This window comes from Cebus imitator, unplaced genomic scaffold (assembly GCF_001604975.1).
Source record: "Cebus imitator isolate Cc_AM_T3 unplaced genomic scaffold, Cebus_imitator-1.0 Scaffold0, whole genome shotgun sequence".
NCBI classification, from domain to species: domain Eukaryota; kingdom Metazoa; phylum Chordata; class Mammalia; order Primates; family Cebidae; genus Cebus; species Cebus imitator.
Window position 1 is genome coordinate 6,168,869 of NW_016107315.1, and position 11,546 is coordinate 6,180,414.

The following is an 11,546-nucleotide window of genomic DNA, read 5'->3' on the forward strand; positions in this document are numbered from 1 at the left end:
AAAAAAAAAGAATATGATGATAGAAATCAGAAGTTAAACATTGATGAGATACTCCTGTCTAATCCATGAACCTTATTTCATTGTCATCAGTTGTCCCAACAGATTAAACACATTCTTTTCTAATTTTTTTCTTCTTGTCTGCAATTGAATCTGGAATCTCATTAGTTTTCATGTCTCTTCAGCCTCCTTTAATTGGAGCAATTCCTCAGTTCTTCTTTGTCTTTCATGACCTTAATATTTTTGAATAGTATGGACCAGTTATTTTGTAGAAGTCCCCTAATTTGGGTTTGCCTGTCATTTCCTTATAATTAGATTAAATTTACGCATTTTTGGCAGTAATACTATATAAAGATGATCTGTCCTTAGTGTACCACATCAGGAAGCACACGATGTCACTATATTGCATTATTGGTGATAATAACTCTCATCACTTGTTGATGTCTGCCTGTTTTTTTTTACTGTAAATTTTTTTCTAATTAAAAAAATATTTATTTAGAGACAGGGTCTTACTCTGTCACCCTAGCTGGAGTGCAGTGGGCACAATCTTGGCTCACTGCAGCCTTGAACTCTCCAGGCTCAAGCAATCTTCTAGTATCAGCTTCCCAAGTAGCTGGGACTACAGGCATGTACCACATGCCTGGGATGGGGGTGGGGTGTCTCATTTTGTTGCCCAGGCTGGAGTACAGTGCCATGATTTTGGCTCACTGCAACCTCTGTCTCCCGGGTTCAAGTGATTCTCCTGCCTCAGACCTCCAAGTAGCTGGGATTACAGGCATGCACCACCACACCCAGATAATTTTTGTATTTTTAGTAGAGACAAGGTTTCACCATGTTGGCCAGGCTAGTCTCAAACTCTTAAGCTCATGTGATCCACCCACCTCGGCCTCCCAAAGTGCTGGGATTACAGGCATGAGCCACCATTTCTGGCCACATGGTTAATTTTTATATTTTTTATAGAGATGGGGTTTTGCAATGTTACCCAGGCTGGTCTTTAACTCCTGGGCTCAAGCCATCTGCTTGCCTGACTCAAAGTGCTGAGATTACAGGCATGAGCCACCATGCCTGGCCTCTTTACTGTAAAATTTATATTTTTCTCTTTGTAATGAATAAATAATTTGTGAGGAGATACTTTGAGGCTATGTGTATATCCTGTACCTAATCCAAGTTTCACCTATTTTAGTATCTAAGCAAATAGCTTTTGAATAATTTTTTGGTTTCCAAGCCAGTTGAAATGTGTTCTGCAGCATCTTATATGCAAGTCACATTTTATGAATCAAAAATTCCCTTTTGGACATTTTAGGTCAAAAATACCAGGAGGTGTTGGATATGGTGACTCATACTTGTAATCCTAGCTCTTTGGAAAGCAGAGGTGGGAGGAGTACCTGAAGCCAGAAGTTTGAAATGAGCGGGGGGCAACACAGTAAGACTGCATCTCTACAAAGAAAAAAATTTTTTTTTTTTTTTTTTTTTGAGACAGAGTTTTGCTCTTGTTACCCAGGCTGGAGTGCAATGGCGCGATCTCGGCTCACCGCAACCTCCGCCTCCTGGGTTCAGGCAATTCTCCTGCCTCAGCCTCCTGAGTAGCTGGGATTACAGGCACGTGCCACCATGCCCAGCTAATTTTTTGTAGTTTTAGTAGAGACGGGGTTTCACCATGTTGACCAGGATGGTCTCGATCTCTTGACCTCATGATCCACCCGCCTCGGCCTCCCAAAGTGCTGGGATTACAGGCTTGAGCCACCACGCCCGGCAAGAAAAAAATTTTAAAAGTAGCTAGGTGTGGTGGTGCATACCTATAGTCTTAGCTACTTGGGAGGCTGAGGCAGGAGGAAAGGCGGGAAGAAAGTAGACAGGTATGTGCAAATGAGACTTCCGTTATGCATATTATTCCTGGTTAAATCTCTCATTATTTATGCTCTTCACTGGAAAAAAAAATTTACCTTTAATTGCACAAATCATTCATAAGAAGACTGTTAGGGAGTTCTGCTCCAAAGCCCACAATGACAGAGATAGTATGTCAGTGTGACATAGGAGTCAACTGAAAGAGTTCCCAGTAGCCAACACTGGAAAAATTTGAGCAACAAAATAAATGAAGTAGTATTGAATTAATGCCCAGTGAACAAGGCTGATCCTGGTGGCTCACGCCTGTATAGTCCCAGCTGCTTGGGAGACCGAGGCAGGAGGGTCACTTGAACCAAGGAGTTTGAGACCAGCCTGGGCAACATAGTAAGACCCTGTCTTTCTATATATGTGTGTTTATGTGTGTGTGTGTGTGCGTGTGTGTGTGTGTGTTTGTGTGTGTGTGTGTGTGTGTGTATAAATTGGTGACTTCTGTAATCCCAATACTTTGGGAGGCCAAAGTGGATGGATCTCCTGAGATCAGGAGTTCAAGACTGGCCTGGCTAACATGGTGAAACCCCATTTGTAGTAAAAATACAAAAAAGCACTACAAGTGCTGGCCTCCCAGGCATGGTGGTGAGCACCTGTAGTTCCAGCTACTCAGGAGGCTGAGGCACAAGAACTGCTTGAACCTGGGAGGCAGAGGTTGCGGTGAGCCGAGACTGGGCCACTGCACTCCAACCTGGGCAACAGAGAGAGACTCTGTAAATAAATAACTAAATACATAAATAAAATAAATTAGCCAGCTGTGGTGACACACACCTGTTGTCCCATGTACTTGGGAGGCTGAGGGAGAAGGATCATTTGAACCCAGCATTTTGAGGTTATGGTGGGGTGTGTACTCCAGCCTGGGCAACAGAGCAAAACCCTTTCTCTTTTAAAAAAAAAAAAAAAAAAAAAGGCTGGGCACAGTGGCTCACACCTGTAATCCCAGCACTTTGGGGAGGCTGAGATGGGTGGATTACCTGAGGTTACCTGAGGTCAGGAGTTTGAGATCAGCCTGGCCAACATGGAGAAACCCTGTCTCTACTAAAAATACAAAAATTGGCGGGGCATTGTGGCACATGCCTGTAATTCCAGCTACTCAGGAGGCTGAGGCAGGAGAATTACTTGAACCTGGGAGGCGGATGTTTCGGTGAGGTGAGATCATGCCATTGCACTCCAGCCTGTGCAATAAGAGTGAAACTCCATCTTGGAAAAAAAAAATTAAGTCAAAATCTTTGCAGGCTGCAGTGGCTCATGGCTGTAATTCCAGCACTTTGGGAGGTTGAGGCAGATCACTTGAGGTCAGGAGTTTGAGATCAGCCTTGACAATATGGTGAAACCCTGTCTCTACTAAAAATATAAAAATTAGCTGAGCATGGTGGCACACACCTGTAATCCCGGCACTTTGGGAGACCGAGGCGGGTAGATTGCTTGAGTCCAGGAATTCATGGTAAAGCCCCATCTCTGCTAAAGATATAAAAATTAACTGGGAGTGGTGGTGCGTGCTTGTAGCCTCAGCTACCAGCTACTCGGGAGGTTTAGATAGGAGAATCAGTTGAACCCAGGATACAGAGGTTGCAGTGAGCCGAAATTGTACCACGGCACTCCAGCCTGGGCAACAGAGCTAGACTCCGTCTCAAACAAAACAACTCCCTTCGTTTTCCTGTAATTCTATTTCCTCGAGAAGGGTAGATCTTTTAAGACCTCGTTCTATGCTGTTACAAACATACAATCAAAAATTTAGTGACTTTAGTTTCATACAACTGGAATCAAACCATATGAATGTTTTTAAACTTGCTTTTTTACTTTATTATCTTAGAAAATTTTCTGTCACTACATATCAAGCTTTCTTTTTAATTTGGTCTAAAGTAGTGGTCTTGAAACTTTTGGGTTACGTACTTATATGATAATTCTGAGAAATTCTTTCTCTTTGTACATTAACATCTAAAATTTTGTAGCAAAAGTTTAATTGTAAAACACGTAATTTTGAGAATGTTTTACTTTTGCCACATAAAAATAAGTTACATCATTCTGCTAAATATATCCAAATGCTTCTAAATATATAGCATTTTGATTCCATCATCTAGTTTAAAAATATATGAACAAGCTGTTCTTTATCATTGGAAATTTAAATTCTTCTTTTGAGTCCTTGAACTCTTATTTCCATACCATGTCTCAGAGTTTTATCCTAATGTAATACATTTTTATGCTTGAAAGTTTTTTCTTGATTGTGTTACCATGTTTCTGCTGCTAATTATGTATATCAACTTAAATTTTAATATTTAAAGTTCCTGTGACAATAAGATTCTGTGTTTTCAATTTGGTCCAGAGGAAATTTATCATCACAATTAGTGGCAGTACACAGTTGATCACATGTATTACATTTTTTTTTAAAAAATCTCCATTTTCACTTAATCCTATGAATTTCTTCAAGAAGGATACAGATGAGTATGTTGACCAGGCTGGTCTTGAATTCCTGGCCTCAAGTGATCTGCCTGCCTTGGCTTCCCAAATTGCTGGGATTATAGACTTGTTTGTTTTTTGTTTTGAGATGGAGTTTTGCTCTCCTTGCCCAGGGTGGAGTGCCATGGCGCGATCTTGACTCATTGCAACCCCCACCTCCTGGGTTCAAGGAATTCTCCTGCCTCAGCTTCCCAAGTAGCTGGGACTACAGGCATGCACCACCATGCTCAGCTAATTTTTGTATTTTTAGTAGAGATAGGGTTTTGTCATGTTGGTCAGGCCGTTTTCGAACTCCTGCCCGCAAGTGATGTCCCATATATGTAGCATATACAGTAGCATATATTGTATATACTCACTTACTGTCTTAAAGCAATCTTGACCTCCCATAGTGCTGGGATTACAGGCGTGAGCCACCATGCCTGGCCCGCTTTTATTTTTTCTTAGTGTGTCCTGTTATCTTCCCGTATCAGTAACATGAAGTGCTCTCATTTTTTTTATTAGTGTGTACTATTTTACAATATTATAATGAATCTGTTGGTGGACATTTGCTGTTTTTAAGCAGTGTCATAATAAACATTCTATTTATATTCACGTTTTTATACTTTTATGTCTCTCCGTGAACTAAATACTAAATACCTAAAATGGATTGTTGAGTATTTCAGAATTTGATAGGCTGCCAAATTGTCTCATAAAAAGGTTGTTCCTGGCTGGGCATGGTGGCTCACTCCTGTAATCCCAGCACTTTGGGAGGCTGAGGTGGGTAGATCACCTGAGGTTAGGAGTTCAAGACCAGCCTGGCCAACATGGTGAAACCTCATCTCTAAGTGGGGGAGAAAAAAAGGTTGTTCCTATTTACATTCCTCCAAATGATGAAATGAAATTACCCTTGTCAACACTGATTATCAAATTTTAAACAGGTTTTATCACTGATAACTGCTCTCAAACCACTTGCAGAATATCAGTTTTTCTAATTTCCATTTTCTTGTAATATGCATGTTTTAATGAAGAAAGTTTTTTTTAAAATATGCACTCTTTCATGAGCTAGGAAGAATAAATCTTAAAAGCTTATTGTGTGAATTTTAGAAGGGATTTATTTACGCCAAATGTGGGATGGAGCATATTTATGGCATCTCTTTGGATAAGTAAAATGCAGTTTGAAGACTTAGCAGGGTATATGTTACATAGTGGGTATTTAATACAATTCTATTGTCTTTCATTTCTTTATTTCCTTCTTTTATTTAAATCATACTCTCTTTTTGGACTGCCTTGTTCTTTTAGGTAATTCTTTTTGTTGTTCATCTGAAGTAACAGAATGAATGATCTTTTCAATGAGAAATTTGTGTGAAAGATTTCTTCCTTGTATTTATAAGGACCAAGGGGTTGGACAGCATGTTTGTGATCTTCCAAAGGAAAATCTTGCATTTTGTATTTCAGTAGCATTTATTGTAGATACTCACTTGTTGTCTTAGGAATAATAATCTCTGAATTCTTGGGTCAGCAAGGTGACTGCAGAGCTAGGCTGGTTGCTAACATGTTAGATATAGTCAGAGACAGGCTGGGCGCGGTGGCTTAGGCCTGTAATCCCAGCACTTTGGGAGGCCGAGGCGGGTGGATCATGAGGTCAAGAGATCGAAACCATCCTGGTCAACACGGTGAAACCCCGTCTCTACTAAAACTACAAAAAGTTAGCTGGGCATGGTGGCGCATGCCTGTAATCCCAGCTACTCAGGAGGCTGAGGCAGGAGAATTGCCTGAACCCAGGAGGCGGAGGTTGCGGTAAGCCGAGATCGCGCCATTGCACTCCAGCCTGGGTAACAAGAGCTAAACTCCGTCTAAAAAAAAAAAAAAAAGATACAGTCAGAGACTTTCAGAAAATGTTGTACATCCTCAAATTGATCTGTATTGTCAATGCAATTTCAAATAAGATCCCATCAAGAATCTTGGCATAAATAAAAAACTGATTTTAAAATTTATATAGAAAAGCAAAGAAACAAAACAAGGCCAGGTGCAGTGACTCATGCCTATAATACCAACACTTTGGTAGGCCAAGGTGGGAGGATTGCTTGAGGCCAGGAGTGCAACCAGTATGGGAAACATAGGGAGACCTTGTTTCTCCAGAAAATAAAAATAATGAAAAATTAGGCAGACATGGTAGCATGTACCTGTGGTCCCAGCTACTTGGGAGGCTAAGGCAGGAGGATCACCTGAGTCTGGGAGGTCGAGGCTGCAGTGAGCCATGATCGCACTACTGCACTCCAGCTTGAGTGACAGAATGACAGAATGAGACCCTGTCTCAAAAAGCAAAAAAGTAAAGGAAAAAAAAAACATTGTTGGAAAAGACCCACGTTGGAGGACTCATATTACCTTATTTAAGACTTCTGGCCAGACTTGGTGGCTCATGCCTGTAATCCCAGCACTTTGGGAGGCCGAAGTGGGTAGATCACCTGAGGTCAAGAGTTCGAGACCAGCCTGGCCAACATGGTGAAACCTTGTCTCTACTAAAAATACAAAAAAGTTTAACTGGGTGTGGTGGCATGTGCCTGTAGTCCCAGCTACTCAGGAGACTGAGGCAGGAGAATTGCTTGAACCTGGGAGGCAGAGGTTACAGTGAGCCGAGATTGTGCCGCTGGACTCCAGCCTGGTGACAGAGCAAGACTGTCTCAAAAAAAAAAAAAAAAAAGAATACAGATGACTTTTTCAGCAAATGATTATGTAATAATTAGGTGTCCATGTACAGGAATAGAAACTTAGACCTGCATCATTACACCATATGTAAAACTTAACTCCAAATGTATGTAAATATGAAAACTATTAGACTTCTAGCGGAAAACGTGGAAAAAATCATGTGACCTACTTCATAAAAATTTAAAACTTTTGTTCTTTTTAAGACAGTTAAGTAAATGAAAAGATAGTACAGTATAAGTCAAAAACAGGAAGAAAATTTTTACAAAATTTATCTGATAAAGGACTGATGTTCAGAATATATAAAGAATTTTGAAAACTCAATAATAATAAAATAAAGAATTCAATTTTAAAATAGTCAAAAACTTTGACCATTCAAATCACCAAAGAAGACGAAGGAATGGCAGAGAAACGCATGAAAAGAGGCTCAACATCCTTAGTCATTAGGGAATGAGATACAACTAATTCCCTTTAAAAAAAAAAAAAAAAGAGTCCTCTGCTTCCAGAAATGCAGCTGATTACCTCCATGCAGTTCTCATCTAGGAGCAATTATGGTACCCTGGATTTCCTGTGTGGGAATTAATAGTTAATAAATCGCCTCAGCTGGGCACAGTGGCTCATGCCTGTTATCCCAGCACTTTGGGAGGCTGAGGCAGGTGGATCACCTGAGGTCAGGAGTTTAAGACCAACCTCCAACATGGCGAAATCCCGTCTCTACTAAAAATACAAAAATTATCTGGGCCTTGTGGCAGGTGTCTGTAATCCCAGCTACTCAGGAGGCTGAGAAGGAGAATTGCTCGAATCCTGGAGGCAGAGGTTGCAGTGAGCCAAGATTGTGCCATTGCATTCCAGCCTGGGCTGCAAGAGCAAAACTGCATCTCAAAAAATAAAATTAAATGCCTCATGTTCTTGGAGCATTTGGTTTGAATTGCTGATACTAAACCTGTGGTGCTTCATGATGGTTTTACTGAATTTAATAGTTTTCTTTGACAATTTACAGAATAAAAAATATTTAGAATTGCTATTATGAAGGGCTCTCCTGTGGAAGTGGTACTTAACAGAGCTTGGGTGCCCTAGGAATTAATAATTCTGATCTGTTCTGTTTCTGGGTTTTCTTTTATTAAATCTTTAAATTTTGAACAGTTTTAATTGCTTTAACCTAATGCTACGAAGAACAAGAAAAACTCAATTAATATACAGTAGTTGGATCTGTTCTTCATTTTTCTGTCTGTCACAATGGGTAATTATTTGTCACTGTTGCAGATACTCCATCTTCTAAACCAACACTGCTAGCCAATGGTGGTCATGGAATAGAAGGGAGTGATACTACAGGTAAGTGATTCCCAGGATTCCTCAAATGTGTAGATGATGCACTTATAGTGAATACCTTGATAATATCCTTTGAAGAGTGTTATTAATGGAAGCATATGAATTATTTCTGAGTGTTCTTGTTGGATGTATTTAAACCCAGGACATTGCTTTGTAAAATCTCCAACAATGGAAGGCAAATAATGAGTTTCCTCTGATATTTTTTGAATATTTGTTGGAGCTGTACCACACAAGAGCTGGATCAACCTTAAAATACTTTTATAGATACAGAATAATAATAACCAAAATATGTTACATGGGAGGCATTTGGCCACTACAACTCTTTGAAGCAGCAGGTCTCTTCCCTGAATGCACGTTACATTTAGCTTTCCACAGTTCAATGTTAGGAAGCCCATGAACAACAAATTAGGAGTTCTTTATTTTGCCCCCAGTATGTTTCCTTCATCTTTCCCTTAACTGTTGCTTTTGAAATTTACTTCTAACTAAACTGTTAGCTCTACTAGGGTTCTGATATTTTCAGTTGGCACTGAGGTTCTGTGGGTTTCTGTCTCATAACCAGCAGCAACTCCCTACCCCAATGTCTTTGTAGTGAGCAGAATTCACAAAGCAGTAGCAGGAGTCTCAGGGATATACTATATAAATATTGTCTTAATTAGCTGATGTGAGAGTTGTATATTTTATTTTCATAAATACCTGCATTTACTTTGCAGTTGTGATCAGGCCATCACTGCTGACCCAAATGCATAGACTTATAATGATCAATCCCATTGTTTCCACAAGTATGCTCTTAACTGGGCCATAACATTTGATTCATATTATTGCAGTGGAGGCAGTTATTAGATTTGTCATGTTTCTGTATTTCTCTCATATGCATACCTCAGCTAGAAGCCCTTCTGTGAGCCACACAGGATTTCTCTGTTTCTAAGGCTTCTAGAAAGCCTTCTGTTAGCAGTGGCAGCTGTTCTAGTATTTACTTGTTATTCTTTGACCATAGCAAAGTTGTATATATCTTCATACATCAGATTTTTTGATGACTAAGTTCCTTTTGTTGTGAATGTTTACTAAGTGATATTAACATCCTTATTAGCAACTTAATAAATTAGTTACTCTTTACTTTAGAAGCTAGAAACAACCAGAAGTGCCACTTTATCTTCCAGTTTTGTGAACTGACGTTTGTATTTCTTTGATAATCTCAGTCAGATGTATTGACTTCCTGTGTCTGCTTTGAAAGCAGTCATCTATGTGATGTGGTTTTTAAGAAAACATTTATGCAAATGTCCACGTGATTAAAGGAAAAGAAGTTTGAACATGAACTTTTAAAATAATGAGTATATTCTGCTTTCTTTAACCAAGAAATAGTTAACCAGGGTAAGGAAAGGCTGGAGGGGATTGATCTGATTAGCCAGTTGAAAAAGTGGATGCCGGCCGGACGTGGTGGCTCACGCCTGTAATCCCAGCAATTTGGGAGGCTGAGGTGGGCGGATCACAAGGTCAGGAGATTGAAAACATCCTGGCCAACATGGTGAAACCCCATCTCTACTAAAAATACAAAAAAAAATTAGCTGGGCGTGGTGGCGTGTGCCTGTAATCCCAGCGACTTGGGAGGCTGAAGCAGGAGAACTGCTTGAACCAGGGAGTCAGAGATTGCAGTAAGCCGAGATTGCGCCACTGCACTCCAGCTTGGCAACAGAGCGAGACTGCGTCTGAAAAAAAAAAAAAGTGGATGCCATTTTCATCCAGGAAGGAAACAACTACCAAAACTAGAGTAGACTCTTCTCCAGTAGGAAGTCATGCCTGACCAGAAGAGACTCAAACTCTGTGTAGCAGGTGCTCACCACTGCCAGGTCTTAACAGTACAAAAAAAGAACAGGAAAAACTTGTATCTTGGCCCTCACTATTTCAAGATTCCCTTGTGACAAAAAAGAACCTGGCTGTTTATGAACTGCCCAGTGGCATTGTGAGAGTAGGTCTTTCTGTTCTTGAATACCTCTCTGCCCTTAGGTAGCATAGAGTTTGCACACCTGGGTTGTTTGAGTTCTGAATTTAACCACCTAACTGTATTAAAATAGATACTTTACTGAAAATATGCATGTTTTATTGGGGGAGGTAAAGTGGAGGGAAGGGGTGGCAGTGCATGTTTTTGGAGCATGTTGTGACCTCATTCTAATTGGCCATCACTTCCTGGAGCAATGCCATTTTGAAAATTCTCATTTCTGTTTCCTTCAGAATGTTATCTATAGTCTCGAGAGCAAACCAGCTTCGTTAATAGCTTGGGTTTATGAGCACCTTGTGATATTGAACTTGCTGTTTACTAATGACCTGTGCTTTTCCGCCCTTTCCTTCCCCTTCCTACTTCTTCCTCCCTCTCTGTTTTTCTCCTCCTAGAAGCCTAGCGTGTCTCTCAACACTGGGGCTGCTGCAACACCAGACCAGTGATCTTTCCTAAGCACCGTTATACTTCTAAAACCTTCAGCATTTTGCAGAGCTTTGCTTTTCCTTCTGGACACGATGTAGAAGAAACTGAGGGTAGTTCCTCGGGGCCTATTTCTGCTGATGCCTGAGCAAACAACCTGCTTCCTCTTGTGCTCTGCAGGGCTTGATGGAGCCTCATTTCCCTTTGTGAACACAAAGTACAAAATGAATCCTTTTTAATTTTAGTAATTTTTACAAAGGTTATTTAATGTCTTTTATTTCTTGTTTTCTTTACAATTTTATTTTATCATTTGATTCATTCTCACATTTTTTTTTCTTTAAATATTTTTAGTTGACCTTTTTTCCTTTGGTTTTCAAATCTTCACTATAAATCAGGATAGTGTAACACCAAATGAGAACATGTGCTTTCATAAAGGGGTTGAGGCCACCAGTACTGCAGTGAATTTCCTTTTCCTCTCCCTCCTCTTTTCCTCTGTGAGCTTGCTTTTAGAGAAGATTAATCTTACAGGTTACCTGTGTTTCTCTCCACCTTACCTTATCATCTGAATAATGATAGTTACTTTAAGTTTTTAAATTCAGAATAGTTGAGTAATCCTAGAATATTTTTTCAAATTAAATCATCCTTTATTATTTACAAGTTGGGCCAAAATTGTTTTTATTATAAAATTATGATCTATTTGTCTAGGCTTAGATTCGCCTAAAAATTTAACAACCCTGTTGTGTGTGGAATTTTTTTTTTTTTTTTTTTTTTTTTT

General features: G+C 39.8%; 1 protein-coding gene across 44 annotated transcripts in view; it reads left to right on the forward strand.

Annotated features, from left to right (window-relative positions):
- MAP4 (microtubule associated protein 4) overlaps positions 1–11,546 on the forward strand; it is a 227,820-nt gene that overhangs the window by 98,632 nt on the left and 117,642 nt on the right. For 42 of the 44 annotated variants that reach the window (XM_017517362.1, XM_017516045.1, XM_017516332.1 and 39 more), the window contains exon 3: positions 8,293–8,361. In XM_017517362.1, the coding sequence (XP_017372851.1) occupies positions 8,293–8,361 (69 nt within the window). Of the gene's footprint in view, positions 1–8,292; positions 8,362–10,743; positions 11,016–11,546 lie in introns of those variants that run through there. The other 2 variants (XM_017517725.2, XM_017517793.2) reach the window with 1 other exon arrangement.